The sequence below is a fragment of the Manduca sexta genome, chromosome 11 (genome assembly GCF_014839805.1).
Source record: "Manduca sexta isolate Smith_Timp_Sample1 chromosome 11, JHU_Msex_v1.0, whole genome shotgun sequence".
In the NCBI taxonomy this organism is placed as follows: domain Eukaryota; kingdom Metazoa; phylum Arthropoda; class Insecta; order Lepidoptera; family Sphingidae; genus Manduca; species Manduca sexta.
The window spans coordinates 11,454,259-11,480,924 of NC_051125.1; the positions used below are offsets into that span (position 1 = coordinate 11,454,259).

The 26,666-nt window shown below is 34.7% G+C and overlaps 3 protein-coding genes across 3 annotated transcripts in view; 2 read left to right on the top strand and 1 right to left on the bottom strand.

The window, feature by feature from the left end:
• The first annotated feature begins 593 nt into the window (after positions 1-593).
• LOC119188983 lies at positions 594-2,811 on the top strand. The gene is made up of 4 exons (XM_037437386.1): positions 594-791; positions 1,450-1,617; positions 1,857-2,016; positions 2,345-2,811. The coding sequence occupies exons 1-4, from the start codon at positions 711-713 to the stop codon at positions 2,473-2,475; spliced, it is 540 nt and encodes a 179-aa protein (XP_037293283.1). The 5' UTR covers positions 594-710; the 3' UTR covers positions 2,476-2,811.
• Positions 2,812-3,502: 691 nt separating this feature from the next.
• LOC115446151 lies at positions 3,503-19,997 on the top strand. Its single transcript, XM_030172716.2, has 5 exons — positions 3,503-3,798; positions 11,645-11,753; positions 13,608-13,793; positions 14,258-14,411; positions 15,353-19,997. The coding sequence occupies exons 2-5, from the start codon at positions 11,673-11,675 to the stop codon at positions 15,445-15,447; spliced, it is 516 nt and encodes a 171-aa protein (XP_030028576.1). The 5' UTR covers positions 3,503-3,798; positions 11,645-11,672; the 3' UTR covers positions 15,448-19,997.
• Positions 19,998-20,607: 610 nt separating this feature from the next.
• LOC115446169 (visual system homeobox 2) overlaps positions 20,608-26,666 on the bottom strand; it is an 83,668-nt gene continuing 77,609 nt past the window's right edge. Inside the window, exons 7-9 of the mRNA XM_037437688.1 lie at positions 25,228-25,349; positions 22,597-22,779; positions 20,608-22,444 (exon numbers count right to left, since the gene is read on the bottom strand). Coding sequence (XP_037293585.1) covers positions 22,250-22,444; positions 22,597-22,779; positions 25,228-25,349 — 500 coding nt within the window. The 3' untranslated portion in view covers positions 20,608-22,249. The remainder of the gene's footprint in view (positions 22,445-22,596; positions 22,780-25,227; positions 25,350-26,666) is intronic.

Sequence of the window (26,666 nt, forward strand, 5' to 3'; positions counted from 1 at the left end):
TTGGAATGGAGTAAGAATAAGTATATAGGCAATTCAAGTTTAGCTACTCTGAATCTCCGTTTTAATGTTCATTTGTTATTTAAATAATGTCAATAGAAATTGTTTTTTTTCTAGGATTAGTATTCTTGCTCAGACTCTCGTGCATGGAGCAGTGACTTAGAAAAAATTTATAGTTTCCATATTCGGTAAAAAGGCGATAGCCTATTTGAGAGTGGATGGATTGCCAAGACGATTGTTCGCTGGTTCAATCGCAAGAGCACGCAATTGTGAAGATTTATTAATTATCCTAAACGAATTATATTATGTCACAGAAATACTCATAAAAAATATATAACTATAATACTTGCAATGTATACGTATATTTGGTTAGTAGATTTCGCAGATACTTCTTGGAACTCTAACTGATGTACAATGACATCATACATCTAAGTACAAATTGTTGATACATTAATTGAAAATTATTACCACAATAATTAACCTTTATTGAACATAAATCGCGATTATACGGATAAGATAACATAGTTGCGAAGTAGCTACATAATGTTGTGTAGTATTTTTATCTTATACAAAATCATGGCCGCCAGTATTGTATCAGTGATAACATACCCTTGAAGCGATGCGGACGTGTGAAACGCTGCTAAATTTAAAACATGTGAAACTCACATAAAATTAGCGCCGTCATATCTCCGTTTAGATGTAAAGATTAAAAAATGGGTGTGCCTATGGTAAAGAAATGTTGTTTCTGTGCGAATTTACATACCGGCACATTAATCATCGGTTATTTGTCGTCAGTAAGTACCAATTAATCTACCTGGTAGGTACAGCCTTGAATATTTATCTTGTTTTTTCTATAATACAATTAAATTAAATCTTTTAATATGCGTCTTGATGTCATTGTTATTTTAAGTGTATATAGATTTGTCGTGACTGGAAATTAAAAAAACATTAAAACCTAATTAATTTAATGATGTGACTTCATATGTCTAATTAATTAGCCAGATTTCTGAAAGTTACAAGAAGGTATTATGTTTTTATTTCATTTTATTTCATCTCACCTAGTTTCTTAGAATTCAAATTTATTAACAATAACATTCCAAGATGTTATCGGCGATAACCTAGTTTGTAGGTAATTGTTTTATTATTGCTATTGATGGTCTTGAATCTTGCCCTGAAGTAATTAACTTTTCGTCGAGACGAGATAGCAATATCGTTCTTGCAATATTGCTCACTACAAATTATAAGGTGCTCGTGTAATTATCGTGTTTGATGCACAGACAAGATATTTATCAGAGTCTGTCACCTTTTCGATGTTATATATTGCAAAATAATATCATTACAAAGACTTTACAAGGACTTATATTTTATCATGCAAATTATTCTTGCATTAGACAACGTTTTAAATATGTACCAATTACAGAATAACAAACGTAAAGCTGTTGTTATATCCAGATATGGGCCCTGCTCGAGCTGACGGTGTACTGCTTGCTGGTGACTCTGGCGCCGCTGGGGAAGGACGGCAATGTGTCCGTGCACAAGCTGGTGCTATACATTACCGCCGCGTCCGTCAGCGGCACGCATCTTATATGCTCCATACTGCTTATCGTTGCGGCTTATAAGGTAATTAGGTTTCGTTCGCCCAGAATATCACTGTACATGCTGCTCCCAGATAAATGGTATGTAATCTAAGCGTCAGTTTTGGTCATAGCCGGCTGTGCGCGAAAGTTTATATTACATTAAAAATTTGCCTTTCTGTAAGTCCAAAATGTGGTCTAAGATAGAAGAGTCTATAAAATATACAAATCCGTTTAAAGACTACCTTTGCCCACAAAAAATAATTATTTCTGTATTTGTTCCAGAAATTAGCTTCGCTGACGCTACCATGGACGATAGTGACGGGTATAATGACAGCTATATTCTTCCTGATGAGTCTCACAGGCATCAGTCTGGTGATGCAGGACTCCGGCACGCTGCTGGAAGTGGAGATCATAATTATTGTAGTCCATTTAGGCAGGTCGTGTGAGTACCTAATGTTAATTAATATCAATTTAATTCTACTGCTTATATATTTTTTGATACTTACTGATAATAAATCACCCTTTTTAGAATCAGTGTATTTGATATTATATGTTACTAATATGAAAACTTGAGAGATATTTTTAATGTTTTAGAAATAATATGCATTCGTTTTATACGGGCACTCAAATTGTATTTGCCACCAAATCGTAAAAACCATCTATCCATCCATCTTTTGAAGAGTACCTATGCATCATAGGTACTATCCAAGACTGGTTCCATTACCTTAACTAATATGATAGTACTTCAATAAATCTTCGATTTTTTCCAGTCATATCAGTATACTGCATCATCGTAGTCCACAGCCGACACAAACAAATAATGTACGAGGAAGATGAAGTTCAATTCCAACACTCTGCAAGGCTCTATCACTCTGTGAAGACTGATGATCATGTTTTGTAGTGCATTGAAAAATGCTGTGATTCGGTCTTGTAATAGGATATTAACTACCTAACTGAAGTTATGAATTTGTTGTGGTGATTAAGTTACTAAGGTATAACTTGAAAACTTAAAATTTTTGAAATAAGGTATAAATAAGTTTTCCAGTACTTACCTACCTAAATGTTATATGAATTTTATACCTACGGGAACTTACCTAGTATGATAAATTATTGTGATATTGTTAGCAAAGTTTTATAAAATATTTAATATGTGATTCAATTTGGTAATGAGACTATTTTGGTCCTACCAGTTTTTATTTATAAATTATATTGTTATTAAAGGTTTTTTTTATTTGCCTATGTTTTTTTATGCTTATATAAGCTTTCTCTAGAGTCTAGGCGAATTAATTTAATGTAATACATGAATTTAATTTTAATAGGCTTTTGCTTATATAAATATCTATCAAAGTAAATAGGTATTTGTATTTATTTTTGTACATACTTTACTGACAATGCATATAGTCTGTTCAGAAAGAGAACCGTCGTCGGAATTTGAGGTCGCTACTGTGCTTAATTACCTCTTTTGTTCAATTCTAGTTTGTTTCTATACAAAAAACCTTAAAAACGACTCGCAAGATCCTTTATAACAAGGCAATACGACAAGACAAATGACTAATGAGTTTAACATTTGCCTAATGGCGGGAAAGGGTTGCTATGTAAAATTCGAAAGTTAGTTCACTTTTCGGCCACGACGTGACGGTTTTTTTTCTGAACAAACTATAATAATTGGATTTCAAATGGACACGAACCTGAGCTCATAATATTTTATATCAATTTCTTGTTGTTAAAGTAATAAGTGGGTTGGTTAGCTTTAGAAATTAAAAAAAAAAATACTTACATTACATTTTTGTTCAAGAACAGATTCTGCGTAGACCGAAAAACGTGATGACGTCAGTAATTTACATGTAGTTCCTATCATCTTTTGTCCTCTTTACACTACACGAGATTAATAATATTGCCATTTCTTTCTGGATTCTATGTTTTGCATTTGTGTGATTTGAGATCCCAAGGTTTTCAATTTTCATTTGACGTCAGTCGTCAAATCGTCAATCAAAGGGAAGGAATATAACCATTACCTTTCATCAATAATATTGTCAAACCCCGGGAAATCGCACAAATAAACAAGCGCCGTTTAGTTTTGCTTTTGCATAACGGTAACGTTAGTAGTCAAAACATAATTAATTAATTGTGCTCATTTTGATAAAAAAACTAATAGTGAAGTGCGAACTGGTTGGTGGTTGCTATACTGTATACATTATATTTACGTACTGTGAGTGATCTATCAGTGAGTATTCTGTTTTTAAAATTATCGATAAACAAAATAAATTTGATTTATGTTAAAACAGCTAAATTACTAAATAGTAGAAATTTAATTTGGCAAACCGTCAATCTAATTAGCAAAAATTGTTTTCAATGATTACCTTTCCTGATTAAAACAATGTATTTTTTTTTCTTAAATTAAAAAACCAAAATCGCCAAAAACTTGGTACGTTCCTAGCACTTCTAAGACTGACTTGATCTGTTGAAGTCTACTGAGTAAAGTACTTTGTGTATGAAATAGAAAAATAAATTAGAGTTTTTAAATTTAAATTAGTATGTGGGTTCCAATGGTACCTAAGTGATAACTACCATCCAAAATACTAGATGAATATGACTGACCTTTTGGTATGGAAAGGAAAGTTATAGATTATAGGGAATTATTTCCTGTTGATTTTATATAGTAGTGCGAACCAGCTTTTATTGCATATTTATTTTACCAGTAACAAGCTACAGATCCTAATTTAAAATTAAAATATTTTATCTAAATATAGCTTATGCTTCCCACCGGTACAAATAAGTTTTCTGCAATAAGAGTCCCGCTTTATATTTGCCCAGGATAAAAACTAACCTATAGCACTTAGGAGTAATGTAATCTCATATAAGTTAAAAAAACTTGGTTTAGTAGTTCCAGTGATTAGTGTATTCAAATAAACAAACTTCATCTTTATATATTAAAAAATAATATAATATCAGCCCTGTATTATATACTGTCCCACTGTTGGGCACGGGCCTCCTCTACTACTGAGAGGGAATAGGCCTTAGTCCACCAAGTCGGCCTAGTGCGGGTTGGTAGACTTCACACATTCCTAATAGAGAATTTCTCAGGTATGCAAGTTTCCTCACAATGTTTTCCTTTACTGTTAAAGCTAGCGATAATGCCCAAAGAATACGCACTTATTTTTTTAGAAAAGTCACAGGGTTGTGGCCTTGGGATTTGAACCTGCGGTCATTCGTCTCGGCAGTCCGTTCCACAACCAATTAGGGTATAGCCGCTTTTTTATATATTATTATAGATTTAATGACTGTCAATGAAGTTGTTTTATTGATTACCTGATTTTGTAGTCTCTTTTATATTATATCTGCTATTATTACTTGACATTGGCAAAATTACTGATGAATAAATGGTGGCACCCATAATATAAAAAAAGAAATTAAAACTCATATGCTGTACAGAGTTTAATGCGCAAAAAGGATCTCATATACTTTAATGATGCTGTCTTGTTAATATGTAATGTGGATTTATGTTATCTGTTTGTAATGATTATGTTGTTTGTGTTCTGATGATAAACTGTATATTTTTATTTTATACTACAGTCCGCACTATCATAGGCCTAATATAACTGACATTCTTAACTGATAACATTATAAGGTCAGCAAATGATTATTTTTCTTTAATTATATATGCACACATATACTCCCGCCTTTTATCGCCTAAGGGGTAAACTGAGGCACCACTGGTGCACCCACTTTTTGCTGTGTGTATTTCGTCCCATTAGTTGATACAGGCTATAGAAGGGGTATATCATATTGTGTACAAATTCCAACACTCTGGGCTGATGCTGAGTTGAAATACACAATATCACTTTGCCTAACCTGGGGATTGAACCAGAGAACTTAGCACTTTAATTATACCATAATACAACAACGCTATTGAGGCAGGGATGTTTAATTATAATGGAAATAAATGTGTTTTCCAATTAGTTGCAATATAGTGTTAGCAAAGTATAACAATTATGTAAACACAAATAAAAAAAATATTTACTTCTTTATGATATGATATAAAGAAATATTTATATTTAACAAAATATTTTAAATGAAATCTGTAGTAGAATGATATAATTTGTTTTTCAGAATCTAAGCAGCCAACCTAAGCCACATTTCCATCCAGAACAATTTAGATTACTTGGTAAGAACTGTAATTAATTTGAACTTTCAATTGTTTTATGGTTGTAAGCAATATTTAGAGGTCAAGTGTGTTTAACTCTGCTATCTTATATTGAACTTTAGTGGCATTTATAGTGTGACCATATTGTAACTGACAAGTGGAATCCTTTTATATGTTTTAAGATTTAGCAAAGATAGAACAATTGTTTTGTTTTTAAATATGAACTTTATTTTTTACACTGGTACACATATAGCATGTTATCTATTAATGCATGTTATGAATTAGCATAATGAGATGAAAATGCGAATTGATAAGATTTTCTATAAACAAAAAGAAATATATTTTTTCTACTTTTACTACTTTGGATACATGCAGTTTCTTATAGATAATTATGTGTATTGTTTTTGTATGATTAATCTATACTAACATATAAAGCTGACTAGTTTTTTTGAACGGGTTAATCTCGGAAACTACTAAACCAATTTTGATTTTTTTTACTGGTAATAAGCTACATTATCCCTAAGTTCTATAGCCTTATTTATACCGGGTAAATATAAAGCGGGACTTTTATCTTGTAAAAAATTTAACACTCGGGCGGAGCCGCGAGCAAAAGTTATATTACAGGCCTTGCCTAGTTTGGGTACCACTGGTTATTTGCGTTGTTACATATAATTTCCTGTAATTTTATTTATTTTTGTATATTTTAAGCTTTTTTGTAAGTCTGTTTTGTAATAAACTATTTGAATTTTGAATTTGAATTTGAATTGTACGAACTATCAACTATTGCGCTCTATTAATAGTAGATACTACTAAAGTAGTAAATTAGCATAGTCTCTTACACGATTAATCCATGCATGCAAATAAAACCAACTCGACAAACACGCGAGTGACGTGATGTTTCAAAAAACGTTTCTCTTTTGTTTTGGCATGAGCCGTGGCAAAGTGACCGGAATAAATTAAGCCAGTTTGAACTCTATTGACTTTCGTCAGTGTTTTCAAACAATCAGAAGACGTGTACTTCATCTGATAATTTATAAACAGAATTAAATTTGCCCGGAATTTTCTATTTAAAGCACTTCACTGTGCTTCATAAAAAATATATTTTTAAATGTTAGCGAATAGAAGCTGCACACTGTTTAATTATTTATTCATTGGCTCTATTATTATTATTATTATTAAGATTTCATTAATTGTAAAAGCTGAACCTTATAGTAAGCTGGTACATTGTAAATCCAACTGTCGACGAATGTAGACGTTGTCCAGAAGGTATCTTGTCATGATGGAAGGATTTTTGTCTGAATAATTATGTCTAGACTCTAGACTAAGGCTGCCCAAATGTTGATGCAAAACTTACAAGCGGGTCGTAGCAATGATATTTGAAATCACATAAATTAAATTATTCGTGAGACCTACCATATGTGAGTATCCGTCTAGGTAGGTACCACCGCAATGTCTATTTCGGCAGCCAAGCAGTGGTGTGTAGTTACTGTTGTGTTCCGGTTTGAAGAAAATTGTAGCCAGTGTAACTACTGGACATAATGAGACTTCTCATGTCTCAGGATCGCGAGCGCAGTGGAATACCAAACAATACTTTGTAATTAAAGGTGTTGGATGGTGTTTCTACTATTTATGGCCAATCGTATCGCTTACCATCAGGCGGTCGGGAAACTCGTTTCGTCATTCAAGCAGCAATAAAAAAAAACATTAACCGCTGTTAATTAAGTTAAAAGAGGTGGTAGTACAAGTAAGTACATTCGAGGTTTAAGGAACAGAATGTAAGAAGTATTTTCAAAAAAATAAAAAATAATTCAGGAAATTTTAGAAAGACATGCAAACAATATAATATATGGTCAAATGTACCAGTAGCAGTAGAAAGTTTACATTGTTCAGATTGACAGAAATTTCGATTTTTCTCCGTGCGAGTCATTGGTAATACACAATTCTTTTTAGACCACTACCATGAGGTTGAATATCGTGCTGCCTTGTTTTATAACAATGATGCGAGTTCTACAAATCGCGTAACGGTATTCACTGCTTAAGCATGTCGCAGATATGTAATTGATATGGAGTGCACGCGCCCGGCGCTTGGGTTTTTCGATAAGTGTGTGTGTCCACAATCCACATTGACAAACCCATATTAATATAATGTAGAGGATGAATAAACAATGCCGGTATTGTCTCATTCGAAACGCATAAACAATGTCAATGGTAAATAATTAGATCACTACAATGATATCAAAAGAAATAAATAATGTCTATTGGCAGTTATTGGGCCGTGAATCATCTGTTGTGTTAGATTTTAAATCTGGTTACAGATAGCCAAAATTGGAATTACTGCCCAATATGGCTATAGGGTCACTTCTATTACTATTTTTTTTATTATTATGGGCCGGAGATAAGATCGATGAAAACTCTGTGTTTTATTCTTAGTGCAAAATTATTCTCATTACTGCGAATATCTGCACTAGATAAAATTTAAAGATTAAACTACGTAAAGCGGTTAACGTCCAAATAGAACATTGAATAACAAAGTATTAAAGGCTGTTGCACTACGCTCTTTACCTTCAGATATTAGATGGAATGTCCCTCAGAAACTATACTGACTGTAACCCCATTCTATATCCACAGTTATAATAACAATAATATCAGCCCTGTATTATATACTTGCCCACTGCTGAGCACGGATCTCCTCTACTACTGAGAGGGATTAGGCCTTAGTCCACCACGCTGGCCTAGTGCGGATTGGTAGACTTCACACAGCTTCGAAAATCCTATAGAGGACTTCTCAGATGTGCAGGTTTCCTCACGATGTTTTTCTTCACCGTTAAAGCGAACAATAAATTCACAAAGAATACAAACATGATTTTTTAGAAAAGTCAGAGGTGTGTGCCCTTGGGATTTGAACCTTCGGATATGCGTCTTGGCAGTCCGTTCCACACCCAACTAGGCAATCGCCGCTTCTAATTCACAGTTAAGTGCTAGCATATTTTGCTTGGCGATAAAAATAGACAAAACCAAGCCATATTATAAGTAGAAAAATGCCCGAGCAATTCGTTGCTCAGCTGGCCTTAATTTGCGTTGTGAATTCTGATTCGTCCCAAGGTTACCAGAATGTAAGGACAGCTATTTATAGCATTTAACAGAGGCCCGCCTCCCAGACATAATGGACTGTTTGATTTATACCAGAAGCTCACGCTTCTAATACCGAAAGGATAGGCACCAGCGCTATTACTAATTCTACAAGCTTGCCAAACTTGTTTCTGGTATGTGCAATGAGCCAGACGCTACATTCAGCACTTTTAATAAAACCATTCGAATATGACTTTAGGTTAAATAAATGTTTCCCCACATTTAAATTTCTTCATTGAGATTAGTCTACGCGTCCGTATTTTTTTCTTTTAGGTGTTAACCCTTGAAGAATTCTATCTCTGGCAAATCGGTGCTAGGAAACTCAAGTAAAATATTACTTGAATCTTTGGCAATCAGTCCACAGGCTGTATATACTCCAACTATTACGAATAGTGTCGTATAAATTCAAATTTTTGGTTATAATTAATACTGATGAGCTCCCAGACGTTCCTCAATTAATCTAAGTACTTGATACGTTTATTGTAAGGCATCGCATATGTTTCGAATAGACAGACGGACATCAAATTAAAATGTAATCAAAACAGTGTTTATTTCAAATATTCATAATTAGAAGGTCTAAATCTTCATGAATTTATCATTATATCTATACATTGTTAGACATCTCAAACAAGAGTTCTTTTAGTCTTTATCTACCAAAGCATCTTTTAAATGGAAAACTCCTATGATAGTTATTGGCCCCGAGAATTGAAACCAGCGTCTGTCAGGCAGTACGTAGCCAATAGCTCAAAGGGGCGATCTCACACACTAAGCAATTATCGAATACCCGTTTGATAATTGCCCTCGCCGAGACAAAGCACAGATGTGTCGTTAATAAGAGCATTACAGTCAGTAGTCCATAGTTAATGTAATGGGAACGAGGCTGTCCTTGATCATTCGCTAACGGGATACTCGGGAGTGGTGTAAGATGTGTGGAAATGGCGTGGTGGTGGTATATTCCCTCAATTTTATTAGCAATTTTGATTTTGATGTTTGCTTCACTCGTTATACGTCTTTAGTTACCGTTTAGTCTTTGAGAGCAGTAATTATTATGTCGTTTATAGCTGTCTTCAAAGCAGCTAAAAAATTTGGGAAAATGCTGCGCGCATTTCGCACAGCTATCAAATATTCCTTTCCTTCAATCGAATCATGTTGCGGTATTTTAATGTGTAATTTTGATATCAATAATATATTTATCTGTATACGAGCATGCGCATATTCGCCAATCCAAAAACTTTATTATAGTCAATATCCAACCTAATGAGCATCAAAACGAATACAGTAATATTTTTATTAGGTGATAAGTACCTTGAATGTCTATAACTAATTTGTTTTAAATTCGAGTAAAGCAACAGTGCACCGACTCTGTTTCATTTCAATATTGAGATCTGGTATTTACCTACACAATCTGGGAAGCCCCGTATCAAATCGCCCATTTCTCGCTCTTTACACCACGATATCGTAATTACGTGTTGTACATATATCTTGTTCGCGCAAAAAGTTCACTCAGGCCGGGTTTTTGTTGACTGAGCGATGCGCGAAGCGACGTTATCTGGACCTCAGTCATAATGTCGACCATGGCCTACAACAACGGACAGTGAGTGACCCTATATTTTATCATTAGCAGTCTTTTCTAAAATGAAAGTATTTAATTTTGTTTACTTTTGAATTTTTTGTTCATCTGTGTTTTCTACTTGGTGTTAAAATTTTATTTTAGTTAGAATATTCTTTTTTACTACCTTTTGTAAAAGTAGTTTTCTACAAGAATAATCTTAACCCTATTTAAATTACTATCGACCAACACCACATTACTCAGCATGAATACGGAAAATCTACCTTTTAATTATATTAATCTTTATTAATTGGTTTACCCAAATAACAGATAAGTACAAATATAATATTAATTCAAGAGTAGCCGCAATTGATTTAGGTTGTTTTTAAATCTTTTAAATATCGTATAGGAACACTGTTGATTGTATCACGATGTTTGTAATTATTGTTTTAATGACAATTGTTATTAACAAAAGTATTTTACTAATAGTTGTTACGCTTACTCGAAAAATACATCTTGTTGGTAATTAACTATTTTCAATATTCATCTTTTCTGTTCTGGTTTTCTATTAACGTCACATTGTCGCAATGATTTGTTATTTGTGTAAAAGTATTTGTTTCCCAATTATAAGGCGTGCGTCATTGTATTACGGTATTACAGAAATTGTTAGTTTTGTATTTATATCGTTTTATTGCTGAGCGTTGCAGGCAATAAGTGAAGCCCTGAGTAATTCACATTCCTGCCTTTACCCACTGCTTCGTCTGGTTTGCGATTTATGTGTTTAAATGCTGAGGGAACGAGTTGACGTTGTGACAGTCAAATAAACGTTAATTACCAGGGAAATCCAACTATAATCTGCTGCCAACAGCGAGCAAGTTGTGTGGCTGCGTTTTATTGGTAGTCTTGACGCGAGCTATTAGGCGATCACTGGTCTTTATCAATTACAATATTGTGTAAGAAAACGTTACATAAATTATTGGTCAGGTATGGTGGTTCAATGATTTGTAGTCTAGCGGGTGGTCGGCTGTTGACAGCTACCAAATTCGATTTCTAATCTTAATTGGACCTGTATTTTGTGAGAGCAATTGGCCCTTTACCCTTCATAGTGTCCTCTCATAGTAGATGATCTGTATATTAATCTTTAAATCGATTGATTCGTGGCTAGAAATTAAGATCGTTATAATTTCAGCTCTTAATAGGGACTGTAATTTTTGAGTATATATTTATGATAATTTTGTGGTGTTCCAGGCCGGTAGCTGAACAGACAGAGGCGGAGATGGCGTTGCTGCACGTCACCTCGTTCTGCTGGTGCATGGGGCTGGAGGTCGGCGCCAAGTTCATCGGCGTTATGCATCTGGTTAGTCTTGCAGGCATTATAACTTAAAAATTTTAGTAACACTCTTTTCAAGTATCCCATTTACAAATGTAGTTCTCTAAAGTCATGGTAAATATTTAAAAACTCTTTCCCATGTGTTTTTATTCAACTTCATTGTGGGGTCAAGGCAATAATAATTTTATTCAATGAAGAAATGATTTGGCCTAATCATTACGTCTGAGTTAGATTAATTACTCAGGAAACTGCCGGTTTTAATGCACCATGTAGGTTGAATTTGCTCGTCGTAGGATATATTTTATAGTCATTCGGATAGCGACCACCGTAAACAAGGTGTTAAAACCCGCCATAGTAGCTCACGTATGTAAGTGTGTCGCGTTCAGAGATCAGCCTGTGTATATCCGGTTCCAACAGGCCGGCATAATTGTGTCGACTGCTGAGGGGTAATCATCTCTCGTCAGTGAATATTCTATTAGACCCTCCTCCACTTACCATCAGGTGCAGTTGGATCATTTTCCTGTGCACGTAGAAAAAAAATATTGTATCTATCTTTTGATAGACCCTGCCAGTACGCAGAATTTATCATTGTTTCATTTTTGACACACAGTTTTAATGCACGTGGCGAAAATAGTGTTTAATCTTGAAATCAGTTGATAAGCTCTACATATAATCTGATGAGATATTTTATTTCTCATTTGTTATACGAAGATTTGTAGATTTGAAATGGCAGGTCATGTCGTCTCTTATCTTTCCGTCGTTTTCAATAAATTATCCTAATCGCATATTCGATCTATCTCAAAAATGGACCCATCAGAACAAAGATTTTTTGACACGCTTACAAATGCCTTATTTTGATTGGTCCATTTTTTCAGATATTGATGTTTTATTAAAATATTTCTTTGTTCGACTATGTGGTTGGTATAAGACGGCTAGTAATTAATGTAATAACAGTTGATGTGTCTTGGTCAGTTGTAAATGTAGGAAATAATGAATCTGACATTAATGGTGACAATTTTTTTATGACTTAGTTCGAGGAGTTTGTGGCTTAGTTCTTTGTTACTATGCCCATTTTTATGACTTTTATTTTGGTGTGTATAATCAGCCGCGGATGTACATAAAGGCTTTTGGGTTGTAGCCCTGGACCCCAGTCCCCATTAAAGACCGTACACACTACATCAAATAAAAAAGAAAAAGTTTATATTAGTGTAGTATAAATAGTTAACACATAATAAACAGCTGTTGATTTATTTTACAACTATTTCTTTTAGTTTTAATGTGGTGTCTCTGTCATGTTAAATAAATAATATATTTTGCTAGCCTCTTTTTTAGTGTACCTTGCAATACCTATATCAGTATTGTAAATTGTTTTTTTACAAGATGACAATGACTTGATTAATTAGTCAGGCCCCCAAACTAAAATCAGCCCGGGTCCGCCCAATCGTTGGTCCCCCTTGTGTATAATTTCATTTTTTCATTTTAATTTACATTCTATAGTGCACTAGGTCTCGTTACAAAAGTCATTAAATAGCGATTCACAGTGCCATCTGTACGATTCCAATGCAGCGTCATAAAAAGTAGCCCATATGTTAATCTAAGACATGGTCTTATGTCAAATTTCATCCAAATCTATTCAGCTGTTTCTGCGTCCACTCCTAACAAACATCCAAACGTAAACATTTTGACAAACATTCGCGCCTTATCTTGAACGAATGAGAACACGTTACTTTACACCATATAATTGTTAATCATATTTTTTAAATACGTGCAACAATAGAAGCGACCACGTCCAGACAACCCGCACCCACAGGGAGACTAAACCTAACGAGCTGGAGGAGTGTACACTAAAGATTTGACGATGTGTTTACGTCTGTACCGCAGGCGGTGTCGCTGGTGATGATGATCGTGTGCTCGATATTCGCGGAGGAGGCGCGCTCGTACGTGGGCACGGCGGAGGACGCCGGCGACGGTCTGTACTCGGCGTGGTACCGCATCGCCGTCGGAGTCGCCGTGCTCTCCGTCATGCACGTCTTGCTTGCCTTGCTACTGCTCTTCTCCGTGTTGAAGGTATGTTCGACGTTTCAGTACCGCTCCACAGCTGGTAAAGGCGGCCTTAGGGGGAGCCGTGCCGGGAAATTTAAAACCGGGGTAGTTTTTTTTACTGCGATCGTCTTTTTTTTGTTTTTGCCTGGGGTCTCCCGTCCTTTTGGGCCCGCCACTTACTGTTAGACATAGGTCTGATCTTCTGAATGTAGATGAAAGAGTAACGTCAAATGGGCCACGTTGTAAGTCGTAGTGTTTTGTGTGATGTAATAAATTTTTCACGTATTTTGTAGAAGATTTTAGCAGTTTTTACGAATTACTAATTACGACAATAACTATAGAAGATTATTTTGACCAAATTATCTTTGAAAAAATAGCGACAAAGTATTGTCCGACTTTTAAATTCTAAGCAAGGCGTATCAAATATACCAACAATTTAGATACCCAATTTGAAACTATAACTCTTGACAATAAAATGTCCCTTGTAGCGTCTGTCGAGCGGGCTGCTGGTGTGGGTGTACATCATGCTGCTGCTGTCGGCGGCGGCGCTGCTGTACGCGGTGGTGATGGCGGCGCTGCACGGCGTGTCCGGCTCCGGCTCCGAGATCTTCCTCTCGTTCTTAGAAGCTGTGCTGTTCTTTGGTAAGCTGCTGTTCTTTAGTTATCAGATAGATAAAGTTATTTAAATTCGTAACATGGTTGGAAATGGAACGGGCTGTCGAGACAGAGGTTCAAAACGCCTTTGACTTATTGAAGTTATGTGTATTGTTTATAATCTATAATGATTCGCTTTAACGGTGAAGGAAAATATCGTGAGGAAACCCACATACCAAGAATTCTTTACAAGAATGTTGAAGGCTGTCTGTGCAGTAGGTCAGCATGGTGGACCAAGTCCTAATCCTTCTCAGTAGTGAAGGTGACCCGTGCCTAACAGTAGTACAGAATATCATTAATTTTAGGATCAACCTCAGAACAACCAGATTTCTATGGTAGAATTAAAAATTAATAAAGAAATATTTAATTTCCTTTTTTAGAATGTGTTAAACAACGCGACTCGTAAGTCGAAGTCGTTCAAAATCGTGATTGATCGAGAGCCTAATACGTCAGACACGTGTTTGTCTTTCAACCAATCACAATAATTACTTTGTTATTTTTCCGCATTCTAACCACGTTAGCGGCGATAGCCTAGGTAGGTGTGGAACGGACTGCCAAGACGAATGACCGCAGGTTCAAATCCCAACACACACCTCTGACTTTTATAAAATCATGTGTGTATTATTTGTGAATTATCGTTCGCTTTAACGGTGAAGGAAAACATCGTGAGGAAACCTGCACATCTGAGAAGATCTCTATAGGAATTTCGAAGGTGTGTGAAGTCTACCAATCCGCACTACAGCGTGGTGGACTAAGGCCTAATCCCTCTCAGTAGTAGAGGAGGCCCGTGCAGCAGTGGGACAGTATATAATACAGGGCTGATATTTTTATAAGCACGTTGCTATTTTTATTTAAATAATAGTGACCCTGTGACCATAAAAATGAGAGATGTCCGTCAAATCATCTCACTATACTGTTATGTTTTGCAGGTGTGGTGGGATACTGTGTCCTCTGCGTGTACAGCTACTACCTGCTGCTGAAGAGCTCCGAGGATATGGAGGGACCCAACAAGACAGACTACTGAACGCAATGTCCGGCTCGAAGGACCACGGGGCGGATAATGGTTGATTTACCAGTACCGGCCCTGCATTAAGAAACGGGATGTGTATGGATTTCTAATGTTACAATACTAAAGGATAATATTTGTCGAATTACTTTTGGGGTAGTAGACACACTACACAATATATTATCTATCTATTTATAATAATGGATAGGTATACTATAAGGGGAGTAAAAGTAACAGCATTTACCTGGTCCTTCTCAAATTTAAATTACTTAATGTTTTGGGTTCTTTAATTTTATTTTTGACTGCCTGTTTTGGGGTCAGGGTTGTCTTTTTAAAACGTTACCTAAACTTTTGACGTACTGAGATGTGAATATTGCATTTCTATTTTGCACTGGGTGCACTTTTTATATATTTACTTCAATTTTGTGTTAAGTTTCTTATTGTTAATTTGAGCCAAAGGCTCTGAGGTTAAGTATGGTTGAGATATAAAATCTACTTCAGTTTACTATAGGTGCGACTTCAAAATGGAAGTTTAGAAATTATTATTACAGAAGCGACCGTGTTTGAAGAGATTCGCCTGAAACATATTCAAATATATTTTTAACCAATTTTAAGTGAAAGTTTGTTTTATATTCAATTTTAACATATATGATGTATGTACTGTGAGGAATTATCCAGTTAACAGGAAAGCATATTTGGATATGAAAAGTCATAGGAACAAAATTACTATCTAGTCTTTTGTTAATTCTTAAAATAAGAATCACTTGAAAAGTAAAGCGTCAGAAATAATATCCAAGAATTATTAAGTCGATCTAATGTGTCATAAATGTTCATAATTAGTCATTGAGCTTTATTGTCTTATAAGTTACGAATATTAACTTGAACATTGCGAAATAAGACCTAAATAATAGTTATTTTGAAGCAAAGAAGAATGTTCTTTATGCTATCTCGAGCCACATTACGAGAGTCCTCATTCTGCTAATCTACTTATAATGGTTCTCGCGACGTCTGTGTACGTCACATTATATACGTCTAACGTCTGCGTACGTCGTGTACGTTGCGTTACATACGCATTAAGGTGTTTTTCGGCTATTTGAATTCAATAGTTAAAAACTGTCAAGAAGTATGTCAATATTATAGGTGGGTAATAATCTCGAAGAATAAGTTATTCTCTATATTCGTAGTGGTCTGGGTCCTGATTCTATGCTAGAGGCAATTTTGACAGTACATAATGTAACGTCAACCAAACTTTTTATTTATTTATCTCGACATACAACTATTTTATAGATAATACCCAATGCAATAGCATAGTACAATAGTTACTATATTTTATAATTACTTACTATTACATAAGCGGCCGATGTGAATTTCGTCAAAGATTTAGCAGCGGTGGTCGGTTGGTTGGTTAAAAATATAGTACAGTCCGCATAAACAAAACTCAAGCATTTAACGCAACGCATCGCGTTCTTGGGATTTGATATTGGCATACAGAATACCATTCTATGATAATTTCATGACAATAAAGGTAACACGGCCGCATAAGTTTACATTGTCAAAGTATAAGTCTCTTGCGGCTTCGGGAATCAGGGCTCTGTTGTCTATGTATGTTATAGTTGCCTAGTTTATACAGATATTGTAATGACGTATATAGACGTATGGATTTTTTATATTTATCGCTTTTCGTATACATCGTGTAGTGTATGCGTTGCTTATATATTTCTTATTGACTCCAGACAATAAATAGTGACGTGCCTACTTTTCATAAATATTGCCTAGACGTATCATGACGTCTTGAATTTTGCATGCCGTAAACTATCTAACGTATATTTTCTTTATATAATTTTATTTTATTTATATAATTTTAAGTTGTGACTTACGCGTATTTATATGAATTTTTAGTAACAAATAATAAACTTGTTAGCTATTTTGCTATTTGAAATATTTCTAGTTCATCAATTATAAATGATGTGAAAATCACAATAGTTACCTGTTCATATAAAACCCATATAAATTTAAATGCTTAATGTTTGTGTAGGCTTTATGATTACTTAAAAGTAAGTGTTGCTTATTTAGAATTAAATGTAGCATCTAAACAAACGAACCTATTATATAGCATTTATTATTGTTACTTAATGGTAGCAAGTTGGTGTGAAAGAAATATGCCTTTTGTATACTACGATATCTTATGACACGACGTGATAAGACGTTTTCATAGAAAGTCATTTTCCGGTGACGTACAAATACGTGTGACAAGATTTTACTTAAATATTATCTTAAAAATAAAAATATTGTCTTAAAATTTGAGGCGTAGATTTTTTGAAAAATATATTAAATATTTTAATAGTTTTTTATGTTTTTATGAAAAATTGGTTATACACTTATTTGTTATGATACTTCTGATTATTTCACGTGATACAATTTATAAAAATACGAATTACTTGTCCGTGCCAATGAGTGGTCTTTTCTCAGAACATTTTGAATGCCTTTTTATAACGTGCCTATATTGATATACTAATAAAAACGTATGAATTTTATGTAGTTGAAGTCTCAAAAATAAGTTATTATGCGAAACGTCTAAATGGCAAATAAAGTAATAAATCTTAATTCAACTATAGGTAAACCGCCATTTTTAATAAATCCCAATGGTATTTTTTTTCGATTTATTTCAACAATGGACCAATTAGATATTTTTTTTGACATGATTACAAATGAATTATTGTTATTGGTTCATTCTCGGAATCGGATTGAAGATTGAGATTGGGATCGTGTATTGAAAACGGCTGTTACTTGATTGCGAGGTTAACTTATCTCAGGGCAACAAGAACAAAGCAGGATGTTGATTAAATACATTGGGATTGAAGTAAACTGTTTAGAAGTTTGGTGCAATTACTTATGAATCTTCCCGCTAATGACTTGACCATAGATAATAGTGTACTTAATGCAAGTGTTGCAAACAATTTGTAAACAATAAGGTACTAGTATCTTATGTGTAGTTATCTATACGTACACTGTTGGTTTTTGGAATCATTATGATAATGTTTCCAGAATTTTTGGAATAACGCCTAAACTATAGTCAGGGAAGGCAGTAACCAAAAATATGTAAACAAGTTGTCCCCTCAGTATAATATATTAGTCGATTTTTCTTTCTCTATTCTAGTTTATGGTATTTATACTGATGGAGCTATAATGAAACTGATTTGTCGTGATTGGCGCCGAGCCAGTGCTGTACCTATAGGGGGGCCCTGTATGTTTGTGGGAGGCTTCAGACTAGTGCGATGTGTGTGCGCCCGCGCGAGTCGCTCGCCGCTGTGGCGCGAGAGGGACGGCTACAGCTCCACGGGTGTGTATCATTCTCACGGCTGACACTGTGAAGCTACACTCCAGCGGCGAGTGTAGGCATTGTTGGGAATCTAATTATAACTAAAAATAGATTTTTCGCTTTATTTTTCTTTCTCTGAATATTATGTAGCCTTTTAAAGATTTAGAGAAGAATGGGTCTATTCATAATAATTATTATATTAGAAAAATGAACCTCTTTTACAAATATGTACTTAGGTTGACACCTGCAAAACGAGCCTCGAGTGAGGGAGATGAAACGACTGTGTGGTGAAATACTTTTCTTTTTGCGGGTTTGTAGCGTCATTCTCTACGACTTTAGGCCGCACGATCGCTTTGTCTCTCTCACACATTTCTCCATCGGCAGCTCTACACAGTCCAATATTCAAAGACTACTGAATACATTTTACTTACATTTTGGACTGACGTATATTTGATACTTGTTCTCTGTCTCTCAGCCAGAGAGATTATAATAAAAATATTTATACTATGAAATATAATTATAATGAAATGTATACTAGTGATTGTAATTCAATATATTGGCCACATACGATTTGCGAATGATTTAAATAATTTTGAAGCTGTTGATTAATTATACAGGGTCATTTTGAGATCGTGTTACTAAATGAAACCACATACTTATTTACTTAGAAATAACACTACAATAAGTTATTTGAGCCGTACATGTAAAATAAAAAAAAGTGTAAGTTTCGAACAAAATAAATATTAATAAAAAGTAATTTTCAATATTACGCGCCCTAAAGCCACTACTACTACTCTAAGAGAATTGGTTGCAGCGGCAACATTGTCTTTCAGGCAGAAATACATCCACGCACACGCCATACTCTTATTAAACTACAAAATGATCAGCAAATCAGAAAACTAAAATCAGGATTTTTCGCGAAAACATTAGTTATTAATGGCACAACGTCCGCAAAGGTGAAGACGAGAATGTAGTTTCATTTAGTAACGCTATGACAAAATGATTATATATTCTTGTAAGTGAATTTAAAATAATTTGTCCATATATAAAAGTCTTGCGTGTGAGTATATATAACACTCAAACCCGAAACAAATGTTAACAAATTATAAATATAACTATTTTTTCTAATTTTTCCTGTACAAAAGACCGTGAACCTGCCGAAAACTATTTATAAGCTAGTTCTAAATGCGTATTGTATATTTTGCGACGCTATATTAAATGTGCTAATTTTGGCTTTGTTGTGCCAAAAGTGGGTTTTATTTTTAATGCACACTACCACCTCCTTTCTTTAAATTTCGAGAACTTCCTCCGTATTCTTCAGTTCTAGGTATTAGAGATGGAGCAGTAATGGTATTCTTTATAGACTGATAATAATTTTCATTTTTTTATCATGTACTATTAAACTTTAGAACTAATTGCTGCCAGTAGCATTTCTGGATAGATGCGACCTGGCGACTTTAAAAAATAGAGCATATTTCGATCCAAAAGGCACTGCTAGATGCATTTGGCCTATGACTCCTGGTATTGCAGATGTTCATCTGTGGTGTAATCACTTACCATCAGGTGAATCATATGCTTGTTTGCTTCTAAATCAGGGATGGCAAATCTTTATTGGTAAACGTGCCATTAAGTTTTTTAAAAATAATAATAATACGATGGTAACGTAACATGTACGGCCAGACTTATCTGAGTACCCCTTTTTATGTCCCAACAGTTTTTACTTGGCATATTATACTTACGCGTGCCCGAATTATTTTGTCGTGCCGCCACTGGCACGCGTGCCCATCGTTCGCCATCCCTGCCCTATATCATAAAAAAATAAGACTAAAATGATCCAAAATGAAACTACAAAATGATAATTTATACAGTTTGTTTATTTCATCGGAATAATTCTTAAACATTACGATGAATTTGTCTCATTACTTACGTTCCGTTTCACGTGTTCAATAAATATATAATACAATTCTATGCCGCCTAAGTATTCTCAACTCTGTAAGTACCACACATTAACAACGGATACATTGAAATGTGACAAAATTGGATTCATTTAATTATTTTACAATTTAATACAGCTTAGTGTATTTTTCTTAACTTTGAAACGAAATAAGATGTCGCTTTTGTCAAAAACAAAAACAAAAGCAGATATATGACTGCGTTAACAGAAACGTAACATGTTTATTTTTGTGTTTGGCAAAGCGAACGAGATTCTACAAGTAAGTACATAATTATCCACATAAAATTGTGTTGTTAAGGAGAAAGTCCTAGTTATTACATTGTATATTGAAACTTATTTAAGAAAATATGTTTTTAACAATAGTCTTCATTGGAATGTCTTCGATGTGTTATTTCGTTATTTGTTTAGATCGATAGAGTTCGACATTTCGTTGAACTCGGCCATTTTGTGAAGCTGACGGTAGATATAATTTTTATGGTATTTTAGAAGTTAAATTTTGGTCCATAAATTATGATTCCGATATAATTTAGTTCAAATGCAACACAATAATAAGATTCAGATATTTGACAGTATTATTTACAAAATATTAGGCATTGTCAAACATTTTTTCCGAATAATTTGATAATACAGCCAGCATCACAAAAATAAGGCAATTCCCATTAGGCATGCGACAACTTATAAAATTATCATCGAGTTAACATTAGTCTAAACGATTTACATAGTCTCATTGTTGCCTCGAAATCTTATAACTACAGCGGGGCACAATAATAACCATAAGTTACGGTTTATACAGTGGACACGAGATAGCGACCATTTCCTCGACCCTCGCGTTGTACAAGACGGCTTGATGCAATAAAAAATAAAATTAAAAAAAGAAGAGGTTTAATGGCATATAATTTAAAAACTTAACTACCTACTTTCCTTTCGACTTTTTACTAACTGTCATATTTGTTTTAAGTATTGATATAATTACTTTTATTTCGTTTATTGTCTCTTAATATCAATAATTATTAAAAAGAATTAAGACATATATTATAGCTTCGTATAAAAAATAACGAAGTTATAAGACCGTCTTATAAACGATAGAGTCTCAAATCATGTTGATCTACATCAACTTGTCGCTCTCTCGTGCCCCAAGGACATCGATGCTGAAGACATCAGGCTCGCTAACAATTATATTACCAATTACTTTAATGAACAAAGCTATCAAGAGAAAATACCATTGAATGAAATCTGAAGTCTTCAGAACCGATCAGTTAGATTAGGGTGGCTACGCACGATCAGTTAGACTGACAATCTTGTTTTATCGTCAATAATGATGAGTCTTGATGATAAAGTTAATGTCCAACCTCGGTACTTTAAAAGTGACACAAAACTGTCAGCTCGAACTGATGGTGCAAAGTGCACGGGGTATATACAACTCGTCTAACACCGGCTACATAGATAAATACTTAACTAAATGTATTGCACGAAAACGAGACATTTAAATACGTCAATGTACATAATTACACTTGAGTTCGTGACACTGGGCCGAGTCCGTGCTCGCGTCAGTAGAGGTGGTGATGCGCGGGCGCAGCCAGCGGCGGCGGCTCCGTGCCCACGTCGATGTCGCCCGGACCCTCCTCCTCGCACGCGCCCGCCGGCGTGCGCGCCAGCCCGCGCACCTGCGGCCAACCACTCATGTCAACAGCGCCGGTGGACAGGCTTCCGTGGACAGCGAAGCCGTTACTCAAGTCCCGAATCTTAGAGTCACACATTATTACTTCATTTTTTGTCAGATCAAGATTACATTGATGACTTAAGCTCAAATTATGACGTCAAAAAAGACGGCCAAAGATTACTTAACATCATGTACTTATCGATTATTATATGACTTAGTATTTAGGCATGTTACCTGTAGTAGTAGGTTATTGTTTAGTAACCGGGCCTGGTGCTCCTGCGCCTTGGCCCGCAGGCACGCGATGCTGTTGTTCCGGAACGCCTCGGGGTCCTCGTACACCTCCCGGCCCGGCTCGGGGGACGCGCGCCCCTTGGCCGACGACGACGCCGTCGTGCTGCTGGCTGGCGAACTCTGCGCCTGTAAACCACATTTGTGAGTTAGGATTTCACTGTTCTGGAGGAATTGTCACGAAGTCGACGTTTAAGATTAATATGAAATAAAATGGGTGGCGAATTAAAAGTCGTTTATTCTTATAATAATAATATAATAATATCAGCCCTGTATTATATACTTGCCCACTGCTGAGCACGGGCCTCCTCTACTACTGAGAGGGATTAGGCCTTAGTCCACCACGCTGGCCTAGTGCGGATTGGTAGACTTCACACACCCTCGAAATTCCTATAGAGAACTTCTCAGGTATGCAGGTTTCCTCACGATGTTTTCCTTCACCGTTAAAGCAAGCGATAATTCACAAAGAATACACACTTAATTTATTAGAAAAATCAGAGGTGTGTTGCCCTTGGGATTTGAACCTGCGGACATTCGTCTCGGCAGTCCGTTCCACACCCAACTAGGCTATCGCCGCTTATACTTCATTGGAATTTAATAAAATTGATGACATTGTCATTCTTATACTTCATTGGAATTTAATAAAATTGATGACATTGTCATTTGTGAAAAAAGATAAACTCAAATAAATTTTCGTGAACACTTCATATTCAACACACTTAAATTATAATTCACCTCAAATTTATTTAACTACCTATGATATATTAAAAAGTAACTAAGTGGTTGTGATTAATTAAAACACATGGTTACTTCATGTGCCTTGCCACGATTACTTTTAGGGTGAAGCATCTGCATCTACACACTTTACTACATAATATAATTAATTTTATTTTAATTCCTATCACGCGATCATTTGAATACGCTTTACCCATTGTTGCAGATTTATTGAGTGATTTATTTTTTGTTTAAACCTAGACAGGGAGGTGCAATTCACCCTCTAGCACCTCTTCTCGGCGCCCATGTCTAGCATTAATTATTCTGTACCTACTTGAGTATATTTTATGTAACTACTCATATTTTTGTATATATATTGAGTGTAATATAAACGTTACGTCTCATGTAGAAATATTTAAAAAGAAAATGTCAAAGGAAAGAAAACGTCGGAAATTCTGCATCACCTCACAATGACACGACTTTCTTGTGAGATACTACTCAAAAGCTTGTGAACTTAGTTTTTTGTCACAATGGTTAAGGTTGAAAAAGATGCGCAGAGATTATAGACTGAAAAATATTAATGTATGATGCTAAGGAGTGTAGCGATATTGACTTTAGGTAAGTAAATAATAATTATTTACATGTATATGTGTTTATTTTTGTAGTTAATTAGACAAATGGATTGATGCAGATGAAAAAAAAAATGGCTGATGAAAGCCTATCTGAATGGACATTAATTAATATTTTATAAAAATGTAAGTGTGAAATGATTTTATAATTTCGAATTGATTTATTTAAAAGTATAGATATAAGTACGGAGAATAACGTGTTATTAAAACTATGATAATCTCCGTTTGGTAGCATTTAAGTCCTGCGATTTACTAAGAACCCACAGAATCGTGATATTGTACCTGAAAAAAAATCTTATGGTAATCAAATCATAGTAACATCCTTTTCAAATGTAACATGTTCTTTATTTAAAACTGTAGCACCATTGTATCATCAGTGTTATTGCCAATGATGTTGCCAACAATAAGTGAGTTTAATAACAACAAGCGAGTTTAATGATTATTCTAGCCGGAATTTAATATATTACGTTAACAATTATGCTTAAAATTAAAATCTAAATTTCTTGAATTAGTCAAAACATTATTTTGCGCTAGTTAAAATACTAAAGAAAAAATAATATATTTATAGTAAATAATTAATCGGAAATTAATTATCTACCTATTACTATTAAATATATCACCAAGGTGTTGCTAATTAATATCTAATATTATTAATATTATTCTGAGTAAATAAAAAAAGCGTAAATTACAATTACCTAAACATTTGGGTTGAATGTTCGTTTCAGTTCCGATTTAATTAACTGAATTTTTCAGCGTATATCGGAACGTCACAATGATTACTTTTTAAAACGTTGTGGTATTTTAAAACGAAGGTAGTTATAGTAATGTTAACGTTTCGGACACCCTTACTCCGCGCCATTTGATCCTGAAGCCTAAAAACTTCAGAAAAAAGAGGATTCAAAGAGTTTTGTTTAAATGTGTAAAACTAAGATTCGTGTTCACAGAAGAAATCATTAGTGCGCGGTTATGAAACTGTTTTACAAATTTTTTTTCTAAACAAGTCAAAACATTCGTGATGTGACTGACCTGGTTTTTGTGTTGGTGAGAATTATACAACGGAGGTATTGGTGACTATTCTAAATGAGTCATTTAAGTGAATATTTGTCTAATGTAGCATCAACTTGGACATAAAGGACATAATATCATTCTTTACCTTTAAAGACATTCTTTACCCAAAGGACGCAAATATTTTGACCAATATGCCAAGAGTAATGCGTAAGGATATGAATGTTACCTGGTTGTCGTGGTGGTGCGGTGATGCGGAGGTGGCGCGGTCAGGTTCCGGCTCCGACCCCTCGCGCTCCGAGCCCGACTCCTTCAGGTGCCGGGCCGCCTCTAACGACTTGCGGTGCATGCCTGTCATGCCAACAATACAACGTTCAATAAATATCATGTTCACTGGTAAGATTGCTTTAATCCATATTTATTTAGTAATTGTGTTTGTAAATCATTTGCTAGTGTAAGGGAACGTACCAAAAACAGATTCATTACCGGAGAAGGGCAAGGCATTAGGTTCGCCTTAGATATAAGTAAAATGAAAATATAAAGAAATAAATAAATATTAATACTGGTTGTGACCGGAAAGCGACTACTACGCTGACTAACTTTTCAATGTACCTACTTCTTTCTTAGTCTTAGTACAATCATCCACATAGCTGACTATTTCAAAACTCCAAAAAAAACTTAACATGTATATTGTATAGGAAATTTGAAATTAGTTAAGCTACCTTTGTGGCTGCCTTTTGTCTATGAAATGCATGCGATATTTTTTATTCGAAGGACACGCAAGCGTCTCGAATTTGAAATGTGCTGGCGTGATACGGCGTGGATCTGATAGTGAAATATAGATTTACTGGTTGTGTCTACAATATCAGTACAATAGAGTTTGTCAATATATCCCAACCAGGAAAATAAAAACTCTCGCTGTGTTATGGTAAATATGGAACCTATTTCCTGTACTGACAACGTCAAACTAGGTTATTTTCCGTGTTTGACGATATCTATTTAATAATTGACGATTATGTAATGTTATTCCTTTTGAGAATGGAATCGATGTCCTCGTTTCTATCGAGCGCGTCATGTTAACTATTTAACATTAAACTACAAGATTTAATGAATTTTAAGACTATTTTTGGAACCTTTAATGTACTATTGGGATGCACGTTAACAATATAATTATGGTTTGGGTCAATATTCACTACTGGTCCAGTTTCAATGGATCGCTAAAGACATATTACCTTAGCAATAGATTCACTTTTTCGTTTATGGATAAAAATTATATACATTTATTTGAATCGAAGTAAAATTAAACTTTTGTTACAAGGCAATAGACGTGAGTGTTTCTGAATAGAAGTAACCTTTTTAAATATATTGGTTACTAAAGTTAACTATCGATGATGAACTATAAGATTTTTTTTAATATTTCCTCATTGAAGCCGATTTTCCTGTGATAGGAACAACTATTAAATTAACTTTAATAAGTATTTAGGGTTCTAGAAGGTGCAATATTTATAAACGGAAGGTTAGTAATTAAGCATCTATATCGAGTAGATACTAAACTGCTCTTTAAGTAAATGTTCCACCTATATTGTTTATCAACCGGTATTTGAATTATAAACTACATAAATTGATATTGCTTTGGACTCAAAGCGCAAACATTTATATTATACCGAC

Excerpts from the sequence above, each read along its gene's own strand:
- LOC119188983 (XM_037437386.1), top strand. The coding sequence starts at position 711 with ATGGGTGTGCCTATGGTAAAGAAATGTTGTTTCTGTGCGAATTTACAT. Across the intron at positions 792-1,449 it reads TCATCGGTTATTTGTCGTCA|ATATGGGCCCTGCTCGAGCT; the intron begins GTAAGTACCAAT and ends TGTTATATCCAG. Across the intron at positions 2,017-2,344 it reads AGTCCATTTAGGCAGGTCGT|TCATATCAGTATACTGCATC; the intron begins GTGAGTACCTAA and ends GATTTTTTCCAG.
- LOC115446151 (XM_030172716.2), top strand. The coding sequence starts at position 11,673 with ATGGCGTTGCTGCACGTCACCTCGTTCTGCTGGTGCATGGGGCTGGAG. Across the intron at positions 11,754-13,607 it reads TCATCGGCGTTATGCATCTG|GCGGTGTCGCTGGTGATGAT; the intron begins GTTAGTCTTGCA and ends TCTGTACCGCAG. Across the intron at positions 14,412-15,352 it reads AGAAGCTGTGCTGTTCTTTG|GTGTGGTGGGATACTGTGTC; the intron begins GTAAGCTGCTGT and ends TATGTTTTGCAG.